Raw genomic sequence first — 15,659 nt, 5'->3', positions numbered from 1 at the left:
CAAAAGAATACCTACCTGATTATCAGAACAGGAAGACAGTGGAAAAAACTGCCCTGGAAGGTATAGGATCTCTTAAACTGGAGACTTGATAGAAATGGTTCTGGCATAATGTATCCTCCATTTGTTCAGGGGCTTGAACTACATGATGCTGGAGGTCACTTCCAAACCTAAAATTCTATGGTTTTAATTTCAGTACTAAATTTTACAGGGCTGGTAAGTACCATCAGCAGTACTGGAATGTATCTTGATATGTTTTTCAAAAGTGACAAGCAGATTGGGAGGCTCAGATTTTGGGTTCCTAGCCTGAGACACCTTAAAGAGGCCTTTTTTCAGAAAACATGTCACAACCATACACAAGCTTTAGCAGGTGATAGTGCATTGCAGTTTCCAACTACAAGCAGGGATTAGTCACAGGAAAGGAGGAGGCAGGAATGCCTCTAGAATATAGATGAGAAACCCTTGAGGAGCTTACCTATAACTTGTTTAACTAAAATGGGCTGTGGGTGTAACCTAGGCTCACTTTCACCAGCAGCGTTCACCGCTTTTACTCTTACAAAGATCTTCGATTCAGTTGGCAGGTCAGTGATGGTGAACCTTGTTTTGTCTGTCATTTCTGGGTTGGCCACTATCCACTCTTCCGCTGGTGTCAGGCAAAGAAAAGAGAGAAAGAGAGAGGGAAAAATAGAGAATAATATACGTAACTAATGCTCCAACAAGAAAACTTACACTACAGTGAATAATTGTTCTGAAACTGCTGTTGATTGACTCTAATTTATTTCTCTAATTACACTATCACATGGAAATGATTCAGATTAATCACTGAAGGAATATGTAGGGCAGTGCTTTTCAACCCTTTTAGACTCAAGGCACCCCCTCCATAACTTCACTGAATTTAACAGCACCTTCAGCAGATGCAGGCAGAGGTAAGAAATTGGAATGAAATGAAAAAAAAGACTCCCTCCTAGCCCCTTTAAAAAAGACTAGGTTTATCAAAATCCTTCAAATGACTCCATTTTTTTTTTTCATGACTGTAATGCAGTCACATATCATTTGTGGATCCAATACTAAAAGACAGACCTTTAGAAAAGTTCTGATTAGAAATGGTGCAGTGTTTCCCATCAAGCCCTGCCTGTCCTCTAAATCTGGATCACTTAAAAACCTCTGGCATTATAACATGCAGAATCAGATTTCTACAGTGACAAGTCAATAGTTAGTGCATTCCATGTCTAATAAATATAAAAACTATTGCACTATAATATTGGCACTGAATATTAGTAACATTTCTAAAAACATTTGTGAACTGCAGAATTATTGCACAATACCGTGACACAATTTTACACATGTGGAACCCACTCGTAGGAAGACATTAAACACAGTTATGTTTAAAGCTTGTTCTTCTAGGGCATTTATATGTGTGCTCCAGGAGTTGGGGGGGGAGTGCTTTAATTAGAGGGACTGCAAGAGCTGCTCTAATTAAAGCACCCAAAGCATCTCGTGTATCAGCGTCCCTGCACTTAAAAATGAACAAGCTACAGATAAAGTGCCACTGCTGCCATTTTAAAGTGCAGGGATGCTGATACATGAGATGCTGGAGTCTGCCAGAGCACGGTAATTATCGTTGTCCAGTGGACTTGATTAATCGAGCGCATTGGAACAGTCTTGCTGTTTATATATAGGTGCCCCTACTTTTTAACACAAGTTGTGGTCAGAGGCTCAGTTTCCTGAACCCCTTCCCACTCAAGTGAATAATGCATCTACAACTTTCTGAAGGTAAGTAATAGAGCAGATTCTATAGACTGTTGCCTCCCAAACCCAGTTCTGCTTTCAAGAATATGTCCCTATACATGAAAGGTTTATAATCTTGATTGAATGCCATACCTTCCAAGTTATAAGTTGTCTCCGCCATGTCATCAGAGAGATCTGCTGATATACCTTGTGAGAGTCCATCATTACAATTAATCAAAGACACCCACTTTCACACAAAAGGAGCATTGTGTCAGTAGTTAGCATTTCCTGTTAGTATGCAAAGATATATACTGCAGCGTGGAGATGGCTTCTGGGTGTTGGCAGTAGAATAAAGCTATGCCTGTTCATCTAGGTAAGCAGAGCAGCTTACCTCATTTTCTGCATGGCTTACTTAAACTGCAATGCCAACCACATGATGAAAGGAAAGAATAGAATAAAGAAGGAAGAGACATGACTTGACTGAACCAAAAAGGATAATTCAAGGAAGTGATTATTGTGCTCTCTTCTCTTGGTCAGATATCTGTCTTGTTTTGTTTTTCTTTACAGACCACTGCCTTGCTTTTCCCCTGGACTATGTAGTTACTAACTAGAAAACTCTTAGGCCATTTGTAGACATGCTCACTATTTTCTAAACTCTGTTAACTGATTCACATCACACAGACTGTTTTCCCTAAAAGCGACACTGTATATGCATGTTAATTAATACAGTTTAAATTGCCAAATTCGGACTGCCCTAGTTTACATTCATTTTAATCCTCATTCAATGAGGATTAGTTAATTTGGACTGGTGTCAGTTTTAATTTGGACTACAGATGTCCATGTGTGTATAGTGATGGCTGTAGTTTGGATCAAACTTAGGAAAACATAATGTCTATACATGGCCTTAGAAGACTAGGAAGTGCCTGAGAGTATATGGACCTGTGCACAGCAAGGCATTTACTTCACTTCATTTGAACATCTACACCAACAATCTCACAGCAGTTCAGGAAAGAGTCTCAATTCCTAATAATGATCAGTTTGTGCTCAGGAACAGAAATTATGTCTTCTCTCAGCTTAGATGAACACCTTGGCTTTAGGTGGGAGAAACAACCTGTTCTTTTGATTATCTACAGCTTTGAGTGTGGGTGCAAGCTACCCAGACTGCAGTGCTATTATGCTTGAAGAGTCAGAAGATGAGAGGTATTCATGGTGCTGAGACAGAAGACATAGGATAGTTTTTGGTCTGATCATAGTCCAAAAAAGAGAGAGGACAAAGGAGACTTTGAGAGAGACAATAATAAAATAAAAGGTGAGGGAGTAAGGATGAAAGAAAGAAGGAAATATAGTATATGGGAGGGAAAAAGAAGGAAACTGAGAGGAGAGAAGTACTGAAAGAAAGGAAACAATGAATGTCTATACAAGGCATGAGAAAGGTTTGAGAGGAAGAATACATTTAACTAAAGTAGATAGAAGGGAAACTTGTTACTAATGCTGACTTGACACAAGGAAGCAGGTCAATAAAGTAAGGTATAAGTTCTCCAGGGTTGATGAGGCTTCTCTCTCCTTTGAGGGAGGAAGAGGAGGAGGAGGAGGAAGAAGTAGGAGGAGAAGATGACCACAAAAATATCTTTAAAAGAGAATCTAGTTAGATATTAAAAACTGGTTTTAGTATGAGACCTAGTGTATTAAAATTCCTTTCATATTATCATAGTGCAAGTTCAGTTCCAGATAGTCATACCAAGCAGATGGTACAGTGGCAGCATGCTTATATCTACAGGGGGTCTAATTGAAGCCAATGAGTCTTTGAACAGGTACAGGGGCTCACCTGTGCATATCCAATTGTAAGATTCAGGAAAAGGGAAAACAGATGGTGGGAAACAATTTGAGATCTACAACACCTGACAATTCTAAATGATGTATTACTATGAATTTTGCCCTGCTCCCCCTGACCACCTAATGACTTTTTCTAAAAGTCCTATGATTAAAAAAAATCCTTGTGTCACATTCAAAGGCAAAAAGAGAGACTGAGTGAGACAACACAACTGAAGAAATTAGCAAGAGTCTAGAAAGGCAGAACTGGAAAATAAAAGAACAGATGAAAGAGATGTTCATATGAAACTTGAAATATAAGGAATTATTAAACATTATAGAAAAAATTAGTCTGAGAGAATAAAAAGATATTGAAAAAAGACTGAAGAAGAGAGACATGAAAATACTGAAAAGAAAGCAAAAAGACAGAATGAAGAAAAATGTATGCATAGTTAGTTAAATTCCTATACTTTTGTATTTTCTATTAAGCTGGCTTCCTAAATGTTACTAATGTATATTATATATACACATAAGTAATACTGATTGTGTATATATAGATGCATATGTATATATGGGAGGCATATATAGATATACATAAACACACAAAAAGCTATGTAAAATACATTGCATGTATTGTATTTTATAAGAGGCATATATAGATATACATAAACACAAAAAGCTATGTAAAATACATTATATATATTGTATTTTATCTGAGGTGGGTAACACCAAAATGACAGATTCAACTGTTATTTTGTTGTATCTTCGTATGTTTTAAACCTATCTGAAAAAAAGTAAAGAATTTGTTCTGTTTAACAGGCATAGAATGATTTTTTTTTTTTTTGCTGCACCTTTAAATATAGACTCGGAAGATTCCTGTTAGTATTATAGTTGGTATTATCATAAACAATGTATTGACCCTCTAATTTGGTTCCAGAGAATTTCTTGTCTTGTTATACAGTGTGGCCACATAATGTCATTGAGGGGTTTTTTCATAACACTTGAAAGGACTTTAATGGGAGCTATGTTTACAGGCAAAGGACATCATATACAATGTCCCATAATATAATTAAAATCACCACATGACTTCTTATTCCAGTAGATTTCAGAAAGCTTTTTAAAAATATCCATGCTTGTTCAATGGAACTGTCATAGGAACATATGAGGATTGCATGTATTTGCTGCATCTGGACCTAGTATTGTGTTTTTCCTCTTTCCAAATCTTTCCCACCTCTCTCCTGCCATATAAGAAGGAAACCTGCTCCAGTTATGCCTGTCTTTATGTTATCTGCAGCAGGTCCATGTCTTTCACTCTGTTCCTTATGGATAATGACTTCAAGGTGCTGAGTACTTCTAGAAGGGTGCTGATGGTCCTTTCCTTTCATTGACTTGCATGAGAATTGAATACACTCTGCTTCTTGCTGGATCAGGCTGCTTTCTCTGTACTCTTGTTTTCCTGTGATACTTAAATCCTAAATGTCGGGCCACAAGTTCTGTTCTGTATTATCTTGTGTTCAGGCTGATTCCCATAAAGTGCATCCACAGAAACTTTCTGTTAATTTAAATGCCCTCTCTGTCCTTGATTTGTAAAAACTTGCACAATACATTTGAACCAGCATTTAGATTTACAATATAGTTAATATCAACAAATGGTCAAAGTGAACATATTTGCATTCCACTCCTTTAAATATGCAAATATTTCTGGAAGAACTTCTTTTAGATCAGTGTTTCTCAACCTGTGGGCAGTGACCCAACAGTGGGTCACAAGAATATTTTAAAGTAGGGGTTTTTAACCTTTTTGGATCAATGTACCCCTGGTAGCTGGGGTATTGCCCTGCCAGACATGGAGCGGGGTGTGGCGTGCAGCTGAACATGGAGTGGTGGTAGCCACTCCATGCAAGTTTCCCCTGCATCTGGTGGGGCAGGCAGCACCTGTACAGCAGCATGGGGTAGTGCGTGGCAGTGCTCTGTATCTGGCGCCTGCGTGTACCCCCAGGACCTTCTCAAGTACCCCCAGGGGTATGCGTACCCCTGGTTGACAACCCCTATTTTAAAGGATCGTGAGTTGTGGCAGGGCAGAGGAGTGCCAGTAAGGTGCCTGCCCCTTCCAGCAGGGGAAGGGGGTAGGGGAGAACTGCTTGGCTGGGCTGGTGCCACCAGGGCCAGTGCCTGTGCTCGCAGGTGTGGGGCGGCTGGGAGACGCTGCTTGGGGGTGGGGGGAGCCATGACCAGGGTGCCTGGTGTGGTGCTGCAGCCCCAGCCCAGGGCAGGGGGCGTGCCAGAGGCCTCTCCTCCTCCTCCCTCCAGCCCATGCTGGGGCTGGATTTGCTCCACTGCTGCTCCGGCCTGAGCAGTCCGACCTGAGCAGGATTTGGGTAGCTGGGGCTCCCTTCACCTTGGCTGGGCTGGGATTGAGGGACACCAGCATGGCCCAGGTGGCAGGGGACTGGGGGTTGGGCACTGACAGGGCCAGTGGAGTGTAGGTTGGGACAGGCCATGAATCTTTGTAAATGGTTCCTGGTAGGAAAAAGGTTGAGAACCACTGTTCTAGTGGCTCCACAATTAATCATCTTAGATACACATGGTAATGAAATTTTCTGTATTCTATTATGTCAGATGTTGCTTACCTCTCCAAATGACATTGGTCTTAATTTCTTTTTGAACCCACATTCCAGCTTTATATTAGTGGAAAGATTCCACTAAGTATGTAGCTACGAAGTATATATATAAAGGTTCTACTATTTGAACACTTGATACACTAATACTGCTACTTATATGGTACAGATTGTTTGCATTTCTCCTTCTCACATTATTTTTCTTGACTGAGCTTTTTTTTCCTTTGCACACTTACTTTGTTCTTATCCGTGTGTTCACCTCTATTTTCAAGACAGACTGAAGGAAAAATCTTGGACCCAAGCCCTTTGAATGTTGCGGGAATTCTAAATCCAGATCTGAATTTGGTGGCTTCAGATCTTTTCCATTTTATAGCATAGCAGAACCACAGGGCTGTCTGTCCTCTGTATCTTGATGTGGCATTTGAGGAAATCCCACAATTGTTTTCAAACATAGGGAAACCCTTTGGTGGACATTTAAAACCATCTGTTTACTGCAGGCTATACTATCCCCATATGACTGGCCTTCATACAGAATTAGTCCCGATGGGGGGTTTTAATTTCCTCTACTCTCCAGTTTAGAGGATCATTTAAAAAAATTTCCCTTTCACCATCTATCCAAATTTTTGCTCTCTTTTATGTGACCAGTTTCTCTCCTGAAAAAACAAGGGAGTAGTGGAAGCTCCTGAATCCAAATCTCCTGTACGTTGTATAGGAAACACAGATATGTAAGTGTCTGTTGTTTTGAAAAGCCAGATCAAATGCCAGATTACCTAGAGTGGAACCTGAATGAAACCCAATAGCTTGACAGTGCTGAATGATTGATTAATTTTCACCTCAAAGTGAAAGCTATCAGCTCCCAAAGAGAAAAGATGGGTCATATCTCATTTATTTTAAGTGCTAGGAGCATATTATAGCTGTTGTCACTTACTTCCTTCAAAGCAGTACTCTATAACATAGCCATCTAAACCTGCTGCTCCAATATGGTCTGGTGGTCGCCATTTCATAGTCACTGTGGTATCGGTTACCCCATCAACAGCCAGCATCGTTGGTGGACTGGTCACAGCTAAAAATAAGGGAACAATGTATTAGCATGAAAGTTGGCATCTGTGATGTACAATAAATGGTAATCTTCTAACTCCTTCCCCAAATGATATCATAGGTTCTAGGGCTTCGATATCTGAGAGGTTAAGGCTGTATGTCTCTCTTTTGTGAAATGTTCATATTTTAGTCTGTCCTATTAAGGAGTAAGATAACCTGCCCAATAGATGAAATCTGTCTCCCTACCAAGTACACCACCTGACAGACTCTGCAGCACTGAAGTATATTTGGACAGACATGAAATTCCCTATTATATCATATTTCTCCTCTCAAAAAAAGAAGGCACTGCTGCACCAGCACTCTCTCTTTACTATTTCACAGGGTTTTGATTGTCCTCTGCATCAGGCAGAAATCTCCTCCTGGACTATGGTGTTTATAATAATAGGATTTTGTGTTTCGTCAGAACCATTTGATAACCTGCTTCTATGTAAAGAGGCAAGCTTGCCTTTCTGCATCAATAACCTTTACCTGTACTGAGATTAAGCTAAAATAAGCTCCTTATCCATAATGAGGGTCCCTAGATGTTATGGTACACCATAAAAAAGTTTGCAAGACTGTTTACTGTACGGTTAGACATGATTTACACTATGAAAGGATGTTGAAATCAGGTTACTCCTCCTTAGTAAGAAATCTGAGTATGCCTATACTTCTGCTTTGGGGAGAATTGAAAGCTCACCCTAAACTACCCTGAAACAAAAAGGTATCCTTCCTTCACCACTATTATTCTGCTGCTCTCCATACATGAAGCACAGAGGGAAAGACAAGTAGTGAGCAGAATGATTCCTAGAAGGGTTTTACTGGAGAGGAACAGGATATTCAAGCAATCACTTTCTAGAAGTCATGCCTGTGACTTGTCTCTCCTGGGATTGACTCTAATCATGGGCACTAAAGACAGGAAGAGGGGTGGAAGAGGGCCACTTGGGGGCTTGGCTGTAGCACTCAGATAATTACTGAACATGACTCAGAGAGTGGCAGGCTTAGAGGAAGCTTAGCCTTGGTCTGTGATTCCTGGGAGAGCTACTGGGAACAGGCCGGCATGCTCCCCAGGTGTGGGGAGGCTGAGGTGGTCAGTATGTTAGGGCTAGAAAGAAGGCCTGTGAGCTGGCTCAAGTAGTAGTATAGATATAGCAAGCTTTCTTAGCAGGAGTGGTGAACAAAGCATGAACTAGAATCCAAAAGCTCTTAAATTCCTGATCCTAATTCTGCTGCTTAGTTTATTGTGTGATTTTAGGTGAATCACTTAACTTGTTTGCCCTTTGGAGTTAATGCCTGATTGTTTCAAAATGTGCTGTGAGAATTATTCGCTAATGCTTGCATACTTTTCTTGAAATTGAAAAGCATTATACAAAAATTAAGGATAAACACTGAAGGGGTAAGCTTGAACGAATCTCAGATCTCCGCATGGCATGGAACACAAGCCATTGAGGTACTCAGTGTAATTTGTTTTCCCCCAACTTTTCAGTTGTTTCCAGAGTCTGGTTGTTTCTAAAATGTGAAAGTTTTCTAAAGAACATACCTAGAAATGAAATAGAGGTGTGGACCCCTATGAATTATAAATGTATTTATCATTCACATTCTTGTGATTGATCATAGTCATATTTCATGGGCCCCTTAGAAATAGTCTGTGGATCCCCCAGGGGTTCACAGACTGCAAACTGAAAATTGCTGTCTTAGGCAGTAAGCTCTTTGAGACAGAGACAGTCCTTTTGCTCTGTGTTTGTACAGTAACTGGCACAGTGGTGTCATGGTCCATAACCGGGGCTCTACAGTAGTAAAAATAATCATAATATGATACATACACTAATTTTCTAAATACATAGAAAATATGTATATTCTATATTCATATTTACTCACCTAAGGGAGTAAAAGGCTTTGAAGGCATACTTGGTTTGGAAGTCCCAACTGCATTAACAGCAAATACACGGACCTCATAAGCAACACCTTCAATCATCTTCTTTGGTTCAAAAGTTGTTTCTTTAATTAGTTCAAAATTAAGTCTCATCCACCTGGAGCTTTGTTTCTTTTTCCTTTCAATGAAATATCCTATTGACCAAACAAAGTGGTATAAGATTAAATAAAGAACTAGCCAGTAGCTCAGTGTTTATAAAATCAGCTACAAATCAATGTCATCTTTCTAGGTGGCCACTAACCCCTTTTCTAGATACATATCTATATCACTTTCTGATCCCTGGGTGACTTACATGTAACTGTGTTAGGTTTTTACAAATGAAGACTTTCTGATTGTTAAATTAGGTTTTCTTCCTCACCTCCCCCCAAAACCATTAAATTTAACTTTGTAACACAGCAGTATTTAGGTCAAAATTCATAAGCCCCATCAGCTTCTGAGCTCTCCTAACTCCCATGTGCTTTAGTATACTCCAAGGTGCCTAGGAACTCATCACATGCTTTCCTGTGTCCGTGCTAACACACAAAAAGAATATTCTCCAGGTTTGGTGTTTATGATAAAAAATATGCAAGTTTTTCACTAAACTCAGTCATCTAAGGGAGGGGTTTTCAACATTTTTAACAAGTGTACCCCTCCGGTCTCAAAGTTTCAGCTCATGTACGTTTTATATTTTTTTTCTTGTTTTTAAGTGGGGAGGGGCAGATCAAGGCCCCTGATGTGAGGGAGCAAATGGGGGAATGGTGTTGGGGCTAGAGCAGAGGCAGGTGCTGCTTAGGCGGAGGAGAAAAAGTTATTTCAGGGGCCTGAGTGTGCATGTGCATGTCCCCCCCCCCCGCAGGGTAAGAGTTCCAGGCTGCAAGGAGCTGGCTGGGGCAGGGGAAGCGTGAGCAGGGAGTGCCACATGCAGCCAGGCAGCCCCCCGCAGGTAAGTTTGTGGGGGAAGGGATAAGGGGAGGGGAAAGGGCCATGTGGGGGGTGCAGATCAAGGCCCCTACAGTGAAGGAGGGAGCAGGACACAGGCAGGAGCAGGGAATGGGTGAGTGGGGCCCCAGCTGGGCTAAGTGGTGCCCCTTAAGCCTCCACCTATTCTACCACCCATCCCAGCCGGGGCCTCAATCACCCCTCCCCCTGCCCCTGCCCCATTCCCTCCCTCACCACAGGGGACTCAATTTTCCCCCCACCCCCACAGTGGTGAGGGCTGGGGCTGGGGATCGAGACCCTCACAGTCCAGGAAGGAATGAGGCAGAGGCAAATCATTCACCACTGCCCCTGCCCTACTCCTGCCTGCACTGTGGGACAATCAGAGCCCGGCAGCTTGTCCAGGGGTGTGGTGCAGGGGAGCCAAAGGGGGGGGTCCCATGCCTCTCCGACTTGGCTCCCCCATGGTGCATGCAGCAGAGGGAACCACCCACCCGTGCCCCTGGATGAGTTGCTGAGCTCTGATTGTCCCACGACCCAGCCCGGCCAAGGCTTCATTCACGGTGAATGGGGCCCTGTCTGAACTGGGTCATGGTACAATCCCCACAGTGCAGGAGGGAGTAGGGCAGGGACAGGGGTGAATAATTCCTGCTACTACACACACCTCTGGGAGGGCATGGGGGCATGTGCCCCCCCGATATGTGCAGGAGACAGGGCGGGCTGGGGCTGGGGCTGGGGCTGGGGCTGTGCTGGGCTCTTCCTGGCAGGGGTTGGGCTGGGTTGCACTCAGGGTGGGCAGCAGTGGTACTGGAAGCAGGACTGTGGGACAGGCTGCAGCCACCCCAGAATTTGCCATAGCCCCCCACAACCTCCTCCAGCTCATCCCAGCCCAACATCCCTCCCGGGAACAGCACAGCACTGCCCCTGCCACAGCCCACAGCAGCCTGCACATGGCCCCCATGCCCTCCCAGGGGTGTGTGTAGCGGCAGTGCTAGGAGGGGGTGGTGAATGGGGGGGCTTGCACAAGGCAGTAGCCACCACCACCAGCACTGCCCCCCTGCTTGGCTGCACACCACGCTGCTTTGCCATGGCTGGTCACAGCTCTGGGGATTGCTGATGGTCCAATTGTGTGCTGCCAGGGGCAGGTACAAAGCACACTTCCTGCCCCCGCCGCCCCCCACCATTCAGACCCTTGCAGCTGTGCTATAAAGGGGTAGCAGCCAATCAGGACAGCGGGCTGGGGTGGGAGGTGGGGAAGCACTATAGTGTGCTGTGTGGGGCTGGCAACTCCCAATGCATGCTTCCCCCTCCCCTGGGTAAGAGGTGAATGCGCCGGGGAGATGCCACGCCGTGCCCCAGGGTATGCATACCTCCATTTAATAACAACTGATCTATGGTAGGAAGGACAATCCTTTGAGTCTCAAAGGCCTATAATCCAGATTTATAAGGAAATGCCTCATGGAAACTAAGATATGGGAGGGTGCATCTGGTGTTGATTTCTAAGAGTTTAAGTTTCCAAAACCAGAGACCAAGCATCTTAGTAAAGGGTCCCACTCCTTTTGCATTCATTTCCCTTGGCCATATTACAGGGTCATCAAACAAAAGAAGAGCACTTACCTAAGATAGGAGAGCCTCCATCATAGGCTGGAGGTTCCCAGTTCATAATGCACCAATCTTCACCTACTTCAGTCACATCTGGTGCTTGTGGAGGGTCAGGAATATCTGTTGCAAACAAAGTAAAATATATGCTTAACCAAATAAAGTTAAACTAAAAAAAAAGTTTTTTTTAAATTAAAAAATAATAGAGGACAAAGTGCTGAATAAGTAGGGACCTACCTAATTTACAGGACTCCCCCCCTCCCCCCAATTTCATGGTCCAGGTATAGTGTTGGTCACCATTTTTGCGGGGAAGCACAGTGCCCCACCCACACCTCTGATTGGCTGGGGGTCACCAGAAATCCTACCCCTCCCCAGATATTGACAGATAGTCAGTTATCAATCTCTAGGGATGGGTGGGTCTTCCAGGGCTCCATGGCCAATCAGAGGAGGGGGTGGATGCCATATTCTACCATGTAGTTAGGGGCCTTATTGTTGGAGGTGGAAAACATGTTTGCGTCCATTTGGGCAGAGGAAGATACTGAATTCGGTATTTGGGTGAGTACTGTAGCCAATGAACTGCAGCATAAAAGGGGAGTTCCCCCCACTGGTTTTAAAAAAGCTAACAGTTTTTGTATAGATTTCGTATATATCCTCTTTAGGGCTGTGCGAAATTTCACTGGGTGTTTCGTTTCAATGCTGTTTTGACTCATTTCAAGCTCAAAACAACGAAATTAAAACAAAATGAAAGGCCTCAAAACAGCCGTGAAACGAAATGAGGGCACTTGAAATGTTTTGGAAGTTTTGAAATGTTTTGAGTTTTGAAGTTGGGCTTGCTTGCAGGGAAACAGAAAATAAGGAGAGGGAGGGGGAAAACGGGGGAAGGACTCCTCTGATATTGACAGTGTAGCTGGGCAGTGATTGTGATCCTTCCCTGAGGTCTCTTCCAATCCCAGTGCTCTGGTGGAGGGACGGAAAAACAGCTGCACCCTAACACACACACACACACAGTCACACATGAAATGAAATTGAACTGTGCTTTGAAACAAAGCAAAACTTGAAACGAAACACTGGTCTATCAAAACATCAAAATGGAAGTCAAAACAAAACAGTGCTGTTTCACACAGCTCTAATCCTCATGTGGGAGGCATTCTCTGTGAATGTCTTCTAGATCAAGTGGAATGGGGAATCCTTTACAAACCCTGCCAGGATTTAAGTTGAGATAGATATCAAATTATTGAGCCTTGCTAAGACTGAGACACTGCTGGGCATGTGGAGAAGCAGATCTTTAGACACTTGGGAACAGTACTGTGAAAAACAGGTATGTACAGTCTTGGCATCTCTAGGGTGAGGTATGAACTGAAAGAAGGTTTTGAGTATTGCAATTTTAGGCTTAAACCCTTTAACCCACTTTAAGCATTGAAATCCTTTTGTGGACTTAACTTGTGCATACCTCAGTTCTTAAAATGGGGATGATAGAACTTTCCAACCTTATAATGGTATTATGAGGATGAATACATTAAAGATTTTTACTTGCCCAGATACCACAATGCTGGGGTCAGTGATGAGAACTTAAACAGATTTCACTGACGGTTTTGATGATTACAGAGGACAGCCACTACATAGGAGGCTCTTCAGATATGAGGAAAAGAAGCTGATCTAGGCTAGGAGCTTCTTTAATAAATATTTATTAAAAAAGAGAAGGACATATGATAAATGTGTCAGTGTGATAGAGTGCTCTCATGACTTACCAACCACTTTGATGTTGATTATAGCACTGTCTTCTCCAGCCTCATTCTTTAGCGTTATTCTGTAGGGACCTGAGTCATCCCTCTCAGCTGTATCAATTACCAAACAGCTGTTATCTGGATAAGTTTCTGCGCGTATTCTGCCACTGTCTGTGATCCACTAGGTATTAAAGTTAGGGGAGGGAAAAGTAGTATTGTGATTTGAGAAACAGAATGGACAAAGAGTGAAAAAGCAAAATGCTATATAGTATTTGCCAAAAATAAGTACAGGCACTATTTTGAACATTATATAAAAGCCCACAGTTTCTACCATTTCCTGTGCATGAGAATGACAAACCAAAAAAAGGGATAGGCAAATGAATAATTATTCAACGCTGCATCATTTCAAAGATTTTTATGGCTTATCTAAATTTTAAAAATAATTCAATTTAAGGTACAGTATGAATTTAAGGCTGAATAATTCTGGAATAGGTGTCCAAATAATTATATATGTGGACACTTATTTCAGAATAAGAGCTATTCTTGAACAATACCCAGTATAGAGAAGCCCTTGGTCTTGACACATTATACATCAAAACACCAAACAATGATTTGACCATGTAGTTCCTTCTGAAGTTAATGAGAACTGCATAGCCCAATCTCTGCAAGTGGGGCTAGAAATTTGAAGATGTAATTGGAGTTGTGCATTAAGGAAGCTTGCCTCATTCATGGTTTCATTATAAGCTCTTGATGAACTTTAAGGTTTGCAAAGTGGGTCATTAACTTTTGCAAATCTGAGCCAAGCTACATAGCCCTTACATAAAATTAGTGAAAGGCCAAGTAGAAATTTGGGGTGCTGACAGAAGTGATATTTGTCACATGATTATCCCCTTGAAAGTGCTCTGCAGCCATGACCTGACAGAAGTGCATGGCTGCAGAGCGCTTTGAAGTGCCTGAGAGTGCAACAAATTAGCCCTCAATTAATGAAGGTTCAGATAAAGGTGCTCCAAAACAGAGCACCTTCATTAACTTCTGTTTGTTCCTGTGTATGAGCAGGGCTAGGCTGCATCACCCCAGCCCCACCCCCAGTGCTGTCTGCAGGATAGGAGAGGGAGAAGGCAGGGGAGAGACCTCAGACTGTGCTGGAGGGGAGGGTGGGGTAGGAGAGGCAGGTGGACTGGAGCCCTCCTGAGGTGGGGGACTCCAATCCATGCCCCCCCATCTACCAGCACAGATGGGGCAAACCCGAGACCAGAGCTCCCTCCCCGGCCTTCTCCCTCTCCTATGCTGCAGACAGCACTAGGGCTGAAAGGGATGAAGGGGCAGGGCTAGGGGAGAGAGACTGTAGACACAAAGCCTCTCTATGCTGGATTGTCTCCAAAGTGGAGCTCAATTCTCCCCTCCACAAAACAGTGAATGCCTGTTGGGTTGGGCGGGGGGTTGCTGTAGCTCATGGTGCTTTCTGTGAAACACCATGAATTACAGTGGGGAGCTGCACATCTGTCAGTGCCCTTGATGGCTTTTGTTTGAGTTTCAGTTTCTCATGAGTGGTGAGAACGCATGCAAAGCAAAACTGAAGTAAAGTGTTTTTGAATATGTGAACCCAAACCTAGCAAATTTCACAAGGGAGAAAGGAAAAGCATCAGAGATCACATTAATAAAATAAATTATTATATGCAATTTAAATGCTATTTACAATTTGTTGAGTAGTCGCAGCTCAGCTACTTTAAGGGAAAAATAATTTTCTCCACTGAAGGAATAAAGCCTTAATTACACAGTAGGTCAGACTACATGTTCACAAGTGTTCCTTTTGGCTTTATCTGTGACTCTGTTAGAACAAAAGTATACCTATCAAAATTAACACATCTGATATCATAGAATCATAGGAAGTTAGGGTTGGCAGGGAGCATCCACAACTAGATCATCCTAGTGAAAGCTTTGTCTAGCCAGGGTTTAAAAACCTCCAACAATGGAACTTCCACCACCTCTCTGGGTAACCTGTTCCAGTGCTTCACCACCCTCCTAGATAGAAAGAGTTTTCCTAATATCCAATTTAAACCTCCCTTCCTGCAACTTGAGAGCACTGCTTCTTGTTCTGTAATCTGTCACCACTGAGAACATAGATTTCATAGACATTAGGGCTGGAAGGGACCTCAGAAGATCATCGAGTCCAGCCCCCCCCACCCAAAGGGCAGGAAGTCAGCTGGGGTCATAGGATCCCAGCAAGATAAGCATGCAATTTGCTCTTGAAGGTGTTCAATGTAG

At 42.8% G+C, this 15,659-nt stretch overlaps 1 protein-coding gene across 5 annotated transcripts in view; it reads right to left on the bottom strand.

Annotated features, from left to right (window-relative positions):
- MYBPC1 (myosin binding protein C, slow type) overlaps window positions 1-15,659 on the bottom strand; it is a 112,055-nt gene that overhangs the window by 20,070 nt on the left and 76,326 nt on the right. For all 5 annotated transcript variants that reach the window (XM_019544730.1, XM_019544733.1, XM_019544729.1 and 2 more), the window contains 5 exons: window positions 13,419-13,575; window positions 11,689-11,793; window positions 9,102-9,290; window positions 7,078-7,212; window positions 473-640 (listed from right to left, as the gene is read on the bottom strand). In XM_019544730.1, the coding sequence (XP_019400275.1) occupies window positions 473-640; window positions 7,078-7,212; window positions 9,102-9,290; window positions 11,689-11,793; window positions 13,419-13,575 (754 nt within the window). The remainder of the gene's footprint in view (window positions 1-472; window positions 641-7,077; window positions 7,213-9,101; window positions 9,291-11,688; window positions 11,794-13,418; window positions 13,576-15,659) is intronic.

The sequence above is a fragment of the Crocodylus porosus genome, unplaced genomic scaffold (assembly GCF_001723895.1).
Source record: "Crocodylus porosus isolate Cpor-Errol unplaced genomic scaffold, CroPor_comp1, whole genome shotgun sequence".
In the NCBI taxonomy this organism is placed as follows: domain Eukaryota; kingdom Metazoa; phylum Chordata; order Crocodylia; family Crocodylidae; genus Crocodylus; species Crocodylus porosus.
This window is presented reverse-complemented; position numbering and strand designations above follow the sequence as displayed.